Raw genomic sequence first — 17862 nt, forward strand, 5'->3', positions numbered from 1 at the left:
CGTTATTAATTTGAAAGTGCTGTAAGCACTTTTTTAAAGGATTTTATCATCAAGTAAAAAATAGAACTCCTTGATCTAGTCGGAGCACCCGAAGGTCCCAACACCCTCAAGCCCAGGTTACCACCTCAAATGTGTTTGTAGCTGCCGCTTGCTATGCGCTTGAAATCCAGCTGACTTTGAGCACTATGACCAATGTAAACCAACCAGGCGTACTTTGAGGCGTCCTAAGACAGTTCAGAAGATTTCTAGTTTTAGTCAACTCAGTGGTGCAGAACAGAAAATACAGTGCATCAGTTCTTGCTATGATAGGTCTCGCCTTCTAGGTCAATGCCATCGATTTGATCTTGAGAAATGTATTCAAACTGGAAAGCCAAAACCCACCAGCCAAACAAAGTAAGATGAAAGATCGCCACCTAGGAAAAAAAGTATTTCTGTAGGTGCACCTAGGGGTCCTTGGGAAGGGTGTCTGTTTTTTATTTTACAGAGTTTTATATAGCGCGAACTTGTCCCGAATCGGGTATCAGAGCGCTTTACATAGCACCAGTTGCATTACATGAGGACACATTCATTTTTGTTAGGCACAAGGAAATTAAGTGATTTGCCCAGAATCACAGGATGTTCAGCGTCATTGCAGAGACTCGAACCCAGTTCCCCAGATTCGAGGTCGGCGCCCTAGCTGTTAGGCCAACTCCTCTCCCCTATTGTCTTCAGTGACGCGAAAAACAGCCCAGTTACACTGTGTTGGGAACAGTGGCTGGTTAATGGACCAATCCTCACTGGATGGTTTTCTACTTGGTAAATTAGGGTAGGGGGCTGTGTATCTTAAGAAGTACTCGTCATGCTCAACATTTTAGCAGCATTGGGTAAACACACATAGGGTTTTGTGTTAACATGTGGCTACTGGTTTCTGGTAAGCTTGAAGGGGGTCCTGTCACAGCTACAGCCGGTAATATCTGTGAAATTAGAAAGATGATTCCAACGATAGAGGATTCATATGACTTCCTCTAGTGGGGAATGGTAACCCATGATAGCATTGAGTACTGGATGCCTCTAAGCACTCCTGGATCATGACCAAGGTAGGTACAGGCACCATAAGAGCAGGGGGTAAATTGAGGATGATGAAGGCGGCAGAATAGCTCTTCTACTCGGGTGTTATTATTACCTCCCTTTGGGCAGCTGTGCTATGTTAACCTAGTGGCTCTGGGGCAGGCTCTGGCTGTTTATCTGCCCTGGCCCCTGCAAGTTCTTTCCTTGAGCTCGTCCTTACTTTTTTTCCACTAGCCCGGATTACTCGTTCTGGCACGCAATTGCCTGCACCACTTGCAGGAAAGGAGACAGTCCTTCAAAGAGATAGTCCTTCAGTGAGATAGACCTTTAATTCACAGGTTAAACATTTTGTGGTTCTGATGGCTTTCCCAGACTAAGGCTAAACCTGGAGGAAGAATAATAACCAAGCAGAGGGCTGTCTCATGCTTCTTGTACTCGTTTCTCGTGGGCTGCTGCATAGGCATCTTTTTTGTTGAGTTACTAAAGCTGAGCAAAGTACTACCGGAGGGGGAGTGGATTTGGGGAGGAGGGGGGATCATCGGTGCTTATATTCCTATTGTGACCAACACAGCATGCCGTCAGCCACCCAGACAATGTCAAGTTTTCAGATATTCTTAAGCTCCTCCAATGCTGAAAAAGAAACTTCATCCTGTTGTCCTGCCCTGTGGCCACCCCCAGACTAGCTTTCGATAGTTCATTTAGGCTATATGTACCAATCTAGAGATTGTTTCACTACAGAATATGAGATGGAGGATTGATGGGTTTCCCTGTTTAAAGAAAGACCTGGGCCACACAAATGTTATGGGCTGGCCACCTCCCTAACAACCCATGCACCTAGTTTACATGCCGACTGAGACATTGACGAGGGACATTGCTGCCTAGTAGAAAGAAGGCCACCATCTTCTGTCTCACATAAACAAGGTCAATTAACTCTCACTCGCCAGTCCGAATAAATACATGTAACCCCAACATAAACACATGCACTACATATATGCTTAATACAAATCTCAAACATGATAAAGGCCAAGGACCCGAATTATGGGAGATTCCGGAGACATTTTAACAGTTGCTATATCGGCGCCCCCACCCGATATACACACACACACACACACTCACACACACACACACAAACTATAGCTGTGACAGCTGTTATCTTACTCTTTCAAAATTATTCAGGTGCATATTTATGCAGTTTAAGGTCACCAGTTCGATCCTCGTCACCGGGGACATCATATAATGACCAATATTTCTGGGACTTCTGGTCTTTGTTCTTGTCAAATGAACTAATCCAATTAACGTTTATATCACAGGGTCTGTGGAACACACGAGTGGGCTGGAGTATGGTATCACGGGTCACGTAATCTTTTGGTAATTGCAGTTCTGGGCTCTTCCTGCTTGCTTTTTGACTAATGGCTCTCTGAAATTGAGGGATGAAGGCTGTGACCCATTGGCCGCTTTCAGAAATGAAATATAGGAACCCTCTGCCTATGTCTTGACTACTTGGAACATTAGGCCTATAAACCACCAACATCGGTATCAAACGCTTGCATCTGTCTCATTGCAAGTAGTTCAGACCTGTTGAATTTTCAGGAGTTAGAACTGGTACTTGCTCAGTTGGCAACAGATCATTGCTAAAAACGTATGGGATAAAGAGTATTTTCCCTCAGTTAGTTTGTTGGGGTGATTGTTACTGAACATTACATTGGAACCAGGGCTTGAAGGAAATGCCAGACTTCCTTTCGCTTAAAGTCAAGTTGAGTAACGTGAACTTCGGGACACTTGATGGCATGCATTTATTTATTGTCTTGGCAAGTTGAATAAAATGCTCTGTGTCGTTTGCTTTCTTCATGTTTAAACTATCAGCCGTGGGAGTGGCCTGGGCCAAGCTGTAAATTATTTGTGTTCAAAATATGCACAAGGAAATCTATGAGAGAATCTGCTTCATCAATTTTAATAACACAACAGCCTGTCTCTACTTCACATTTCGTCTAATTGCGCGCAACCGGGGTCCTAATGTGATGCTTTATACATTTTGAACACTCCAGAGTCAAAACTAGAGATAATTTCTTGAAAAATGTATGGAGGATAACTCGGCTCTTGGGATAACACTCTGTAACAGCAAATGTGTGTTTAGATGTCCATTTGACCATACAACTCGTCTCGTAGGGTTCTGTTAAGCATCTGCCAAGCAGCTGAAAAAAAGTGAAGTTTCTATGTAGCGCATTGTGACGTAAGTTATAAACCGAAGGAAATAGTACAGAATGCACGTTACTCGCAGGAGATGATCTCTTGCCTGCGTAGAAATCAAAGTCCACATTGCATTCATTTCATGAGACAACTTCTTTTACAGCGGTGCAATGCAAAATGACGGGGCCATCCTGTAGGATGGGATTAGGGACCCCAAATCTCCTATATTTTTACACATATTCCTCGGCCTTCAGATGATTAGGGACCTCCTGCTGCATTGGGGGCCCCCTGGAGGGCTGCCCCTATGCCCTCAACCGTCCCCATCGCAGGGCTTGCGTTAAGCCCAGTCTAGTTTATCATGGCACAGTGCTATGTTCTTTGGACGCCCACTTACCAACCTGCTGGCACAAGGAATGCTTGGACACACCAGTCTAGATCTAGTACTGATACAGGATGTTGGATTTAAGAAAAAATCACATGTCTAGAGCTTTTTTAGATACTTCCTTTAACAAGCTGTTTAACATACACAGAAATGATGGTGACAAATCGGTGCCATTCTTAGGAGAATGAAATGGTCAAATTCTACTCTATGGAATAGGAAACTCCTAACCCTCTTTTAGTGAACCTCTGTAGCTCAGTAAAATCTCTGTTGAGCATAAAACTTTTTATACTATAGCATACGATTATCTTGACCACCCAGTATTGAAGATAACCTTTCATGGTATAATAACATTTTCCATGAGATGGTTATGCTTCAGGCCTTTTCTGCTACATATTTGTTTTTTGTGTAGGATTCGCTTCGTGCCATCGGTAGGGAGGATCTCTGGGATTTTCCAGAGGAGTCGTGTTCAGCCACTTCCAAAAAAAGTTTATCACACACATTAAGCATTATAATTTGGACAGCCTGATTCGAGCAACCAGTGGTTTGAGTTTGACTCATAGGTTTTTGAATTTTAAAACTCATTATCTATTTGAACAGGTTTTAGACTCTAAACACCCCTTGTTCATGAGGAGGTTATTCCTTCAATTTAGATACGGGTCCCTGCCACTATTTGCAACAACTAATAAGTGGTCAGAGGAGGCTTGCTACGTTTGCCCTGGATGTCGAGTGGCAGAAGAAACAGAAATTCATGTATTCTTTTTCTGCCCGGCATATAAGCAGTCTAGATCCAAATGGCTAATACAATTGTGTAGGAACTTGGGCATTAGGGATTATCATGTCTTCTTTAGAATTCTAAAATCAGATATGGACCCGATGTATGTGGTTGCAGTTTCTAAATTTCTACAGGCAATGTGGCTGAAAAGAAGGCACTTTATGGAAATTGATATCTAGTGAGCTCTGTTTGTACTATTTTGAACACTTGGAGCGCTTCTTAACCACTTTTTCTACAATGTTAATAATGTTTTAAATAATTTTATCTTAATTTATATTTTTAAAATTGGATACAATTCTAAAACTGTCTTACCATTTGAAATCCACTGGTAGTCTGTGTACCAAACTATGGTTCATGCTGTAGTTGGTTTTTAGATCTTAGTTTTTATGGAAATGTCTAGTTGATTTTTTATGAACTTTTGTGCTTTTATGACTGTAATAGTCGCAATAAAGTTATCATGAATGAAACATATTTGTTTCCAAGACAGTTCTTTTATGGGTTTTTTTCCAAAATAGGTTATTGAATAGCCATCTTGGTTTTTTTTCTTACACTTGCCTAGGGCATATGCCTATCCTACTTTTTATAATTAAGAAGTGGCAAGAGCCATGAAAATGTATTTGGAAGTAACTGGATTTTTTAGGACCTCTGATAATCTTTTCTCGCACATGATTATCTAGCCTCGGATAAAAATGTATTTGAAGCTATTATTACCAGGCGGATTGCCGTCTACTGAGGACCTGTCCCTGGAAATCATCATGCTTATTAAACAAAATCTAGTCTTGCAACGTGGCCTTTAAAAACATTTACATCTCTACATTAATTTCCGAGGCACTTGTTGCAAGCAGGATACTTCTCTTTTCAACACGTAATTTCTATTAACTATAAGGATACGGTGATTTGCATCTCTTTTTCTCAGTCCTCTTTCATAGATCTCCTATTGATAGTAAAAACTCACTTCTTAAAATGAACGGGAAAGGGCTCAGTGCAGAAACCCTATCCCAGACCTTGAATAATTGCAAATGGACTGCTCATGAGGATGCTGAGTTTGCGGCCACAGAATTTTCTTTGTAGCTCACTGCATTAATTGATATGGTGGCCCCACTTAAGATAATTCACCTACGAAGAAAGACGCCCACAGCACCATGGTTTTCAGAAAGACTCAGACTGCTTAGACAGGCTTGTCATCGCCAGGAACGAGCATGGCAGAAATCCTACCTCAATCCTAGAAAAAATGCATACAAGGCTACGCTGGCCGTATATAATGCAGCCATCAAGTAGGAAAAGTTGTGGTACTGAACCAATGAGCTTGCTTCCAACTAAATATATTTTACGCTAATCAGGTTCTTCTCTCTCCCCTCAGCTCCATTGCGAATAGAAAATTCCCAAGATTTCTGAGACCGAATGGCCAAATCCTTCTATTCCAAAGTGGTGGATATATACAAAGATCTGGACCTTCACAACTCTAAGCTCTTTAATTCCTTGAATGTAGTCTCAGGCAGTATCTGACTTTCAAAGGAATCTGTCTGCCCAAGACAACCCCACAGCAAGCTTATCGTGTTTTACCTTGCTGACAAAACAGCAAACAGAACATTATCTGCTTGGTGTTAAATCGGGCTCCCCACTAGAACCTTACCCCCTAATGTTCTACAATTAGGAGCCAAGAATATAGTTCCCCATCTTACTCTAACCCTGAAAAAAGTTATTGAATCTGGGTGTTTTCCTCTAAAATGGAAAAAGGTGGTAGTTAAGCCGCTACTCAAAAAGGCCAATTTGGACCCTAGGAACTAAAAAACTATCTCCCTATACCCCTGCTGCCTGTACCCACTAAAATCCTCGAGAAACATCTGAACTATCAGGTTATTAACTATCTTGAACAATTCCAACTCCTAGACGCTTCTCAATTTGGATTAAGGATCAACCAGGGGACTGAGATGACGCTAGTATCTGCAGTTAACAGCATCTGCTCCATGGTGGTTGCAGGAGAGGCTGCGGTGTTGGTCCTTTTGGACCTATCTGCAGCCTTCAATACCATCCCCAGACCCAGCTTGTCGGGCGGCTCCAGCAGCTGGGGGTCACAGACTTGGCACTTAAATTCTTGACATCTTTTCTAAGTGACAGGCCACGCATGGTAATGGTGGATCAGTTTCGCTCGGAGTCCATAGTGTTGCCATGTGGGGTGCCTCAGGGCTCCTCTATGAGCCTTACCCTGTTCAACTTGTATGTCTCTCCACTAGCGAAACATATTAGATCTTTTGGGCTGCAAGCTCTGTCCTGTGCTGATGACACCCAAGTCATCCAGTCTATCTCGAGGGACATCAATGAGACTGCCTTCAATTTTAAAAACTGTATGCAGGCAGTGGCCATATGGATGGAGAGAAACCATCTATAACTGAATGGGACAAGACGGAAGGCTTGATCGTTGGTGGGCAACCCTCTGTGTAGTCCAATCTGTGGTGCCCGAACAGGATGGGGACCTTACCCACTCCAACAGACTTTGCAAAAAACCTTGGAGTACTGGTTGGTACAAATGTAGCGCTTGATTTACAGGTAAATAGGAAAGTCTCTACCTGTTTTTGGATAATAAAATCCTCGAGGAAAGTGTTTCCCTTCGTTCCTCTAAAGGGACGAAAAACAGTGGTCTTGGCACTTGTCATGTCCAGGTTAGAATACTGCAATGCCCTCTACCTGGACATAAATAAGACTGTCCTTGCCAAACTGCAGCTTGTTCAGAATGCTGCAGCCAGACTGATTCTTGACATCCTGAAATTTGTTTCTGAGGGAATTACCTTTAAGGCTCTTTGCATGGTTCATGATGCCCTGGACTACAGAGGCCCTAAACAACCCAGGAATCGCTTTCAGCGCTACATTCCCTCCAGACAACTTTGATCCTCAGGTAAACATCTATTAATTATTTCTAGGTATTGGAAATCGAGGCGGGGAAGTAGAGCTTTTTCGGTGGCTGCATCCACGTTGTGGAACTCGCTTCCCCTTTCAATTTCCAGTCTTCAATCTCATGCCTTATTTTGTAAATCCTTAAAGACCTGGCTGTTCACTCTGTAATGGCTATTAGTTAGCTTTCTATTTTTTCTCCTATCCAAAGACTAACTGCTATCAGGGCCTTGACGCCATTTGGCATTAGTTGCGCTTTACAAGTCTTTTTTCATTCATTCATTTATTAGTTTCGATAACTTCATAGTGCTTGGCAGATGTGGAAGAGTGCATTATTATTGCGGGGAGTTAGAATGCAGATAAATGAGTAGTTAATTGTGTCTGAAATTGTTTGATTGAGACCTCTGTTCTGTGTTGAGTTCAGTAAACACAAGTTTGAATAGTTAAGTTCCTAAAAATTTCCTGAATTACATCGATTTGGGATTCAAACTCAAACGCATTTCAGAGTCTTAAATCCTTGTACGCCCGTTGATCTTCCTCCATTCTATCCTTTTGAATGACCATTGGTTGATCTGATAGATCGACATTGAGTGATAGGCACTGGTTGGGTGTAATGAGGTGCCAGCTCCTGTAGCTGTGCTGAACCTTTGCCTCACTTTGCCTCCTTGGGGCTGTGGATAGAACCTTGAATTTGATCCTGTATCGGCAGGAGCCCGTGGATTGCATTCTGGGTGGGTTTGGTGTGGTTCTGCATACGAAAGTTGAGAAGTCTTGCTGCCTGGCTGTGAAGTCTTGGAGTCTGGCCATTGCTTTTTAGGGTAGCAAGATAGATGATAGTACAGTAACACCCGGGTGAGAGAAACCTTTATCCTTGAATCTTAGTTCTGGGTATGCTTGCACCATTTACTTTTTATGTAATCAGGAGCTACAGTTTGGGAACTCACAAGAGCGGGCTGAAAGAGTATGAAATCATGTTTTCTTGTGATTCACTGATCTTGGTGCATGCCTTCTGATCTTAAGAACACTTGTTGCATCAGCCCTGGTAGCAAGATTGTGCTGTCTGTGTTAAAATGGAAAAAGAATGGTGGACCTAAAGTGGAGGTGACTCAGAGACTGTGGTGTGGGAGAGGTTTACATGTAGAGGGACCCGTTAGAAGGCATTTTTAAAATGAAAGCTACACCCAAGAGAAAAGTAACCTGTGGCACAGTGTCCCACAAAGTTGTAAAGAAGGAAGGACAGGAACTAAGAGTACCCAAAATACTTAAGCCGTAAGGTATTTACTTTTGTTTGTGCTTGTATTGAACTTCTTATTTCGGCAGCCTTCTGTACAATATACGACTTTGGGTTTTCCTATCAATGTTGTTAACAGTGAATGTTTTATCTCTTAGGAGGGCCAGTCGGATATTCTTTCTGGGTTTTGGAATGCAGTCACGGAGATCCTCTCCTCTCATTTTCAGAAGGCGACACAAGGTCAGTCTTATATGTCGTAATTTAAATGTTTACTTGAAATGTTTACCCCTCTTTAAAGGTAAAGTGCATTGCATGATAAAGGGTTGAGGAGGGGGACCACATGCCATACTTTTAAAGAAAAAAAAGAATTGCTGGCTCTCGCTGGCACCCAGGATGGTTGATGATTGGGAAGTCGGCAGGGTCACGGGTACCCTGGGGCTTTTCCACAGCTACCTGTGGTTGGTTGTTGTGCACGGATGAAGTGCATGCGTGCTTGGGGTCGGCTGCCTGTGGGTAGGATGCAGGGCCTGGCCGCAGGCCAGGTACTACATTCAGCCCAGCACAGCGCATAGCCGAAGGTAGTGTGTGTAGCGTGGGTCGGCGTTTTACACAAAAAAGCATAGAAATGTACTGGAAAAAAAACTAATGTTAAAGGGATGCTGTAGTTAGGTGACCATTGTTTTGATACCTCCTGCATTTGTGCAGTTGCTGCCTTTGGTCTTTCCAACTACGTTACCACTCTGTAGCTGTGTCCCCAGATATTTTATGTATGTGATGGTTTGTCTGGTTGTGTGTGAGTTGTCTTTGAATGATTGTTGTGAAATTGGATTGTTTTTCTCTCTACCTGGTTTTGTTAATTAGTTATAATTACTGTGTTGTGTTTTGTATTTTGAATCTATGTTGAAAATGAAAATGAGTATTTAAAAAAATGTATAATCAGTGAATAATAATTTTTGATAAAAGAAATATATTTGTACTAAATTTTGTTAGATTTATTGTAAGTGGTTCACTCATTTGGATAGGATGCTCACTTAATGTAGGCGGATTTAATCCATTAAAAGGAATTTAGGTCCTGAGGGAGCTCATTGTGCTGAAAATGTAAGTTAAACCAACAAAGCCACTGTAATTCACCAAAGTTATCTCAAGTAACTATAACTCATTCCCAAAAGGTAACTCACGCCCTTGCCATGCACTGCGAATTAACCAACATATTCTATCACTCATGGCATGTTCTATGACGTCATTGAAAATATTACTGCAACATTTCCAATGAAATTATTGATGAGAAAACTGCATGGCGGGGACACGAGTTATAGTTACTTGAGATAACAAAAACTGGTGCAGTAGCAACTGGATAGTTGTATTTAGGTCTACGTTTCCATAGGAAGAGCATTTTTTGGTTTGGTCATAACTTTGACGCCATTTCAAGAATCTTCACGAACCTTTCCAAAACCATGTTTGTCCATCTTCGCTCATTTCTGGAAGGTTTTGGGGTGGTACATCAAGCAGGAACCGGGGAAAAAGGGGTTCCCAAAACGAAGTTTCTCCATGCATTTTACATACACTGTGTAGGCAGTGCTACCGCAAAAACTGCCAAAATGAATTATACCACATTTTGGAGGAAGCTACATCTTGGTCCAGAGAGCATGCTTTTTTGTGATTTGGTGTAAATCCGTTCAGTTGTTAAATGTTCAAAAATATTTTTATATCACCAGAGTCCCTCAAACCCAACTAAAACAAATAGAGCCTTATTGACCAAGGGGGCTTTTTTAACCCATGGCCTTCTTGCTCCAGAGGTAACAAGGCTCTGATTGGCTGCCTGCATGAGGAAAAATGCTGCAGGCAGCCATTACAGGACTCAGGTACTTAAGGCATTATTACGAGTGTGGCGGTCCTCCTGTAGCGCCGCCACTGCGCCGTCCACAAGCGGACCGCCAGAGCTGTGGTGCGCCCACCCACCGGATTAGCATTGTAAACCATGGCGGGTGGTGTTGTAGCAGAAAAATCTTTCAAAGCAAGAACGAGCGGCCATTCGAACATTGAAAAACAACACCATGATCGAAATCAAACCAGTGGACAAGGGCGGAAATATCATAGTGATGTACAAACAGCAATGCATTGAAGAAGCCCTACGACAACTGAGTGAGTCAAAAAACTATAAATTGCTGACGAAGAACCCCATTCCAGAATTTATAACAGATCTGGAAAAGAAGTTAGACCATTGGCAACAGAGAGGCCTAATCATTTAGAGCGAAAAGCAATACTTTATGGTAAAACATCCAATTACACCAACGATGTACTTTCTGCCTAACGTCCATAAAACACTGAACAAACCGCCTTGAAAACCTATAATTGCGAGTTGTGGAGGACTATATGAAAACATTGCGAACTATGTAGACCACTTTATTGCACCCATAGTCCCAACGCTAAGTTCTTATATAAAAGACACAGGTGATTTCCTACGTTTACTCATGAACACAGAATGGCAACCAACATACTTATTGATCACAATTGACGTGGTGTCTCTATACACCTCTATCAGTCATGAAATAGGAATCAATGCCATTGAATTTTTCTTAAAGCAGCGACCCATTACGGAAAGAGAACATGCAAAGATGCTGATAGAAATGATGAAATTGTGTTTGTACAATAATGTCTCCTTATTCAATCAGAAAATGTACCAACAAAGTCGTGGGACAGCGATGGGAGTTTCCTTCTCTTCAAGTTACGTGAATCTCATGATGGGATGGTGTGAGAGGAGTGTGGCTTGGAGAGAGGGAAACGACCAACACATGGCTAAAGTAGCGTTGTGGTCACGCCTCATAGACGATTTATTCCTACTATGGAAAGGAACATTGTTAGAATTTGAGACATTCTTTAATATCTTGAACTCAAATGAAGTGGGATTGAAATTCACATATACAATGAGCCCAAAAGAGGTTGAATTTCTGGACATAAAAGTCTTTGTGAACAACAACACAATAGAGACAACCACACATAGAAAGAAGACAGCAACGAACAGCATATTGGATGGTCTAAGTTTTCACCCACAAAAGCTGAAAAGTTATATACAATATGGAGAATTTCTCTGTATGAAGAGAAATTGTTCAACTGCAGAAGAAATGGAGAAAAAATTTGAAGATACCAAAGCACGATTTTCAGAACGCAATTATAAGCATGCAGACATTGAAAGAGGTGAAAAGAAAGCCAGAGAAAAAACAAGATTGGAAACACTGAACAAAGGAAATCAAAATGTAGCAAACAAGATCGCAAGTGAAATCATACATCCAACACAAGAAGAAGATCGACCACGTATGATCATGACCTACACCAAGGAAAGTTACAAAATTCAAAAAATACTATCAAAATCCTGTCATGTATTGCAAAGAGATCCAGATATAGGAAGCAACATTGGCACAGGACCGTTGATATCATATCGAAGAACGTCGAATCTCTCGGACCATTTGGTGCAAAGTCACTTCACAACTAAAAAATCTCCGAATTGGTTAGAAAAAAAGAACAATGGATTCACAAAATGCTCAACGTGTAAAGCCTGCAAAATAGGATGCCACACCACCAGTTTGAAAGAACCTTCAGGAAAAAACTTTGAAGTCAAAACCAAAATAACATGCGAATCTTCATTTGTAGTATATATGCTAAGATGCTGTTGTGGAAAAGAATACATTGGCAGCACGAAATGCCCTTTAAAAAAACGAATATTGGAACATATTCGGGCAATACAAATTAATGACAATACATATGCCATGGCAAAACATATAAAAACTCATGTTGGCTAAACTTGGCAAAGACATTGAATATTTGGGATTAGCAATGGTTGCCAGACAAGAACGAGGTGGTGACAGATTACAAAAATTGAGAAGACTCGAATCAAAACTTATAATCAAATTCAAGACCATGCATCCGTTGGGGCTGAACGCGGATGAGGAGATGTATGTTCATCTGTGAGGAATATGATAATAGGACAATGAACAGTTAAACAAATTGTAAATTTAATGTTTTTTCGCAGAGAGAAACCATCTGATGTGATATGTAATATATAAATAGAAAACAGGGCCTATAACTAATGAAAATGAAAATAGGTTTAGTGCAAGAAGTGGGGGCAAAGGGCACTCAGCCCTAGAAACAGCTTATGACACTGAGAAATGAATACTCACTAAACCGATGACATTGTAAAAACGTCATCGGCATAAATTCACGGAATCTTCGTGAATGTCTTGCAATGCGGCTACTGCCTACTACAAGGCAAAAGCATAAGTGAGAACTAGATGTCATGTTAACCCCCACACAAAACCCTAAACGAGTATTGTTAATAATCAATAAAGTTTGATTAAAACAGAAACTACAAGGCCCATAATGCACCACATTAAAAAAATAGGTGCTAGAGTATAAAAAGTGGAAAGTAAGAAAGGACAAACGTAGAACACTGCCGTGACCAAGAAGTGTGCCGCGCCGTCATTTGTTTGTGATGTGTATATATATATATATATATATATATATATCAAGAAATCATGATCCATCACTTCGCATGTGGGCGAAATGAAATCCACGGACCCAGCGGATTTGGCAGGTAGTTGTTTTGTTGAACCTTTCCTCTGTTACGCGTTTCGAGCACCAAGTGCCCTTGTTCACACAGTTGATAACACGTCAGCCATTCTTTTTTATAATTGTTTAGTGCTACACCCCCCTGTGGGTCACATGATCGCATGAGTAGACATAGACAACATACACAGTGGGAATTTTACATTGTTTGCCCTCAAATATTAACAGTTTAAATGCTCCAACAATTGAAAAAGAATATTTTAACATTATAGCTTTGGTATCACTTGATATTCCAGCATCAATGCTTGAAAACTAGTAAAGTGACAAGTGCAATGATTTTACGTAATAAATATATAAAAAATATTCAATAAAATGTTATATAGTCATTTGTATAAAAAAATTGGTTCATGCCACATTTCATAAAATACAGTACTGACAGTGACCTTGCACTTTAAACACTAACATTCAATATTATAGTGCAAACTGCTATTATGCAGATTATGTGCAAAATATGCTCAGTGTGCAAATTCTAGCAATGTAAGCTATCATTGAAGCAAGACGGAAATTAAACTGTATAATACTGATTTTATAACTGCATAAATGCAAAAATAGGCAGATATCCATTTTCCATTCTCTCTATCCTCCAACCATGAGTAAATCAGTCTTAATTGCAGATCTCTGCCTAAACACAAGAGGGACATATTTGACCTTTTAGTATCCTCAAGTCCTTCTGCCTTGTTTCTTACTGAGACTTGGCTCAATGACTGTTCTGGCCCTGACATTGCCACTGCCCTCCCTGATGAATACACCTTTGTGGGGCGTAACAGAACACTCAAAGAGGGAGGTGGCATTGCCATTATTTATAAGAGGATCTACTCCTGTAAGTGGGAAGACCTTGTTATCCCTAATTGCGAGGCAGGTTGTTTTAAGTTACTATTATCGCCGAACTTCACACTGTCCGGTGCTCTTTTGTACCAACCTCCCGGGGCGGCTTGCGCATGGGCTGCTGTTCTCCCTGAGCTAATTGCTCCTCTTTTGTTGGAATCCACCAATTTTCTGTTATTAGGTGACCTAAATATTCATTTCAATAACACTATGTGTCCAATGAGTACTCATCTTATTCAGGACCTTGCTGCCCTCAATTTAAGTCTCCTCAACTCCGGCCCAACTCATAATGGCGGCAACTTACTTGATCCAATTTTTACCAATCTGGACACCGTAACCTGCCTACCTTCCAGACCTATCGTCTGGTCTGACCATTTCATTGTGGAGTTCCACATTAAGACTGTGCCTTGCCCCTCTGGCAATCCACACTCCCTTAGAACCAGTAGAAACTGGAAAAAGCTTAATCGGGAGCAACTTAATAACTGTTTAGAGAAGACCTTGCCTCCTCTTTTAGACATCACTACTGATGATGTGGGCACGATTGGTGCCTGGCTTACCTCTGCAATTGACTCTTGTCTCCCGGCACGTAAATGCAAACAAAACTTTCTTCACTCCCCTGCCCCCTGGTTCAACGAACAGCTAAAAATAGAGAAGTCTTGCTGCAAAAGATTGGAACGTATTTGGAGGGCTAACTACTCTCCTACAGATAAAGAAAACTATAAACTTGCACTACGTAAATACCATTCTTTATGCAACACCGCCAGGGCCAATCATGTCAACGCCACAATACTGAAAGCCCAGAATCGTCCCAAAGCTCTATTTAAAGCAGTTCAGGAACTATCTGGAATGTCATGCGCTCCCAAAGCCCCCTGCCTGGACACCACGCAATGTAATTCCTTGGCGGACTTCTTCACGGAGAAAATTGACAACATCTACGCTGGCTTTGGAGCTACACCACCTGTTTCATCCAGCCCCTCCATGCAGAGGATAAACCAACTACCTTTTCAGGAAGACTCTGCACGGTCCTCATTTCCTCTGGTAGATAATTGGGAACTTATCTCTATGCCTTCTTTTCTGAATCTGCTGACGGGGATCAAATCCGGTTCTCCCATGGATCCTATGCCCCCCCAGATTCTCCGTACCCTAGCCACCTCCTCACTTTATCCCATTTTGGCTCTCTTGAATGCCTCTCTCATTGAGGCTATTGTCCCTAATGTTTGGAAGCATGCGATGGTGGTCCCGCTTTTAAAAAAAGCGAATGCTGATCCCAGAAACCCAGCCAACTTTCGATCCATCTCCTTGCTCCCCTGCCTCTCGAAAGTGCTGGAGAAACATATTAATCATCACTTAACATCTCACATCGAATCGGCGAACGCCCTTCATCCTTCCCAGTCAGGTTTTAGGGCGGGCTTCTCCACGGAGTCCACACTCCTGGGAGTCACGGAGACCGTCAGACGTCAGGTAGATGGTGGGGAGACGGTGGCACTCATCCTTTTGGACTTGAGTGCCGCTTTCGACACCGTCTCCCACTCCATCCTTCTTTCTGCCCTGAAGTCGGTCGGTATCGGTGGCTCCGCACTTGCTTGGATTTCCAATTTTCTTTCTGATCGCACTTTTCAGGTTTTCTCCCCCTCTTCTGTGTCCTCTGTTCATAATTCCCCCCGTGGTGTTCCCCAAGGTTCTATTCTTAGTCCTTTGTTTTTCAACCTTTATGTTAGACCTCTTGCTTTTCTTGCCGAACAATCTGGGTTATCTATTTTTTCTTATGCAGATGATACTCAAATCATCTTCTCTCTTTCTTCCAATCAACATTCCCCCTCATCTTCTCTTCGTTCTGGGCTTATTGATATCGCCAATTGGATGCTGACTAACAAACTGAAGCTGAACGGCGATAAAACGGAGCTGCTCCTGTTTGGGTCGGACTCCGCTCTCTGGGGCCCACAACATTGGCCTCAGCAAATGGGACCGCTGCCAGTCCCAGCAACAACAGCACGCAATCTCGGTGTCCTCTTTGACAATCAGTTATCTATGAGGCAACATGTGGTCAAAGTCTCAGCCACCTGTACTACCATCATCAGGTGGCTGAGGAAGATCACATGGATGCTTCCCTCAGACACCCAGAGGTCAGTAGTCCAGGCCTTAGTGACATCTCGGCTGGACTACGGGAATGTACTTCTACTAGGTGCCTGCAAAGAGGTCACCCGCAAGTTCCAAGTGGTCCAGAACATGGCTGCCCGATTACTTTGCAATCTGCCTAGAACTGCCTCTGTCTCTGCCTCCCTGCGCAGCCTGCATTGATTGCGCATAGAGTCTAGGTCTAAATTTAAAGCATTATGCTTCATGCATCGCATCAAAGCTGGAAAATCCCCTCACTATCTATCCTCCTTAGTCCATCTCTACTGTCCCTCCCGCACCCTCAGATCCTCAACTCAAAGTAGATTCTGTGTTCCCCGTTTCAAGCGGGCTAGAGTAGGTGGGCGCTCGTTCTCCTACTTGGCGCCCTCGCTCTGGAATTCGCTCCCCGTCCCTTTGCGGTTGGAAACTTGTTATCTCAAGTTCCGCAAAGGAGTGAAGACCTGGCTGTTTTCTTTGTAACCTGTTCCTTCTCACTCCTCTGCCTCTGCTTCTCTAGCGCCGGGAAACCTTCGGGTAGCTGCGCGCTGAATAAATTCATATATAATAATAATAATAATAACTATCATCATCTATGTGCAAATCATGCGATCTATACTAGGAAAATTGTTTTAAGTGCTTACCAGTCCTCTATATATATATGACTGTTAAAAACAATCTGTGTTATGCCTATATAAAACCCTAAAAAGCAAAAACATATTTCTAAAACCCACAGTATGTGAAAAATATAAAAAAAGACAGTAAGTGCGCTGGGGAAGCTGCTCTGATTTAATATTTATAGAAGCTGTTTATCTATTTAATCTAATGTGTTAATCATCATCACTATTTACTAAAAATGATGTAAGTCTTCTGTCGTATTCAACCCATTTGGACTTTTACTGTCCAATTCCAGAATATATTGTGTCTCCAGTTTCCTGAGCAGTTTTTCTCGATTACCACCTCGTCTAAGGGGTACCACTGCATCAATTACAAAAAACGAAAGGCATCTCAACTCACTGCCATTAATTGCTTTAAAATGCCTGGCGACGGGATATGAGTTGTCGTTGATGACGATCGCCCTGAGATGCTGCAATATTCTGACGTGCACCTGCAACTTCATGCTGCCCACGTACCGTAAGCTACAGGTGCACGTCAGAACATATACCGCAAACTCAGTTCTGCAGCCATAGTTCCCCTTAATGGCTATTTGATTTATGGAAAATGGAGTCCTGTAATGGGTTGTGTTATTTCCGAACTTACACGCTCGACAGGATGAGCATTTGAAGAAACCCTCTTTAGGTCTTAACCAAGAGTTGCTCATGCCTAATTCCGGGCTAGCTTTACCAGTTGACTGCGCATGGACCTTGCTTTCCTATACGTAATGATGGGCATTACTGGTAATCTGCTGCCCAAAACCCCATCAGTCAGGACAATTTGCCAATTTTTCTTAATTATTGACTTAATCTGCTTTTCCTGTCTGCTGAATGTTGTGATGAGTCTAGGATTACTGTCCTCATCTATCTCATTGGGGTCTTTTGGTATGAGCAGGGTTTCTCTAGGTCTTTCCTGTGCTCTAGTGAGGGCCCGAGATAAAGTTCTCTGGCTATATCCTCTCGATTTCAGTCGCCCCACCATGGCTCTGGCACGTTTTCAAAGTCAATAGAGGACTACAAATTCTCTTTAGTCGTAGTAGTTCCCCGTATGGAATGCTCTCAATCAATTGTTTCGGATGCCGACTGCTGGCATGTAGAATGCTATTGCCAGCAGTGGCTTTTCGGAACAGAGTAGTCTCTACTG

General features: G+C 42.1%; 1 protein-coding gene across 1 annotated transcript in view; it reads left to right on the forward strand.

Moving 5' to 3' along the window:
- Positions 1 to 17862, forward strand: part of COG5 (component of oligomeric golgi complex 5) — a 1467851-nt gene that overhangs the window by 902229 nt on the left and 547760 nt on the right. The window contains exon 11 of the mRNA XM_078680311.1: positions 8667 to 8748. Coding sequence (XP_078536437.1) covers positions 8667 to 8748 — 82 coding nt within the window. The remainder of the gene's footprint in view (positions 1 to 8666; positions 8749 to 17862) is intronic.

This window comes from Lissotriton helveticus, chromosome 1_1 (genome assembly GCF_964261635.1).
Source record: "Lissotriton helveticus chromosome 1_1, aLisHel1.1, whole genome shotgun sequence".
Taxonomy (NCBI): domain Eukaryota; kingdom Metazoa; phylum Chordata; class Amphibia; order Caudata; family Salamandridae; genus Lissotriton; species Lissotriton helveticus.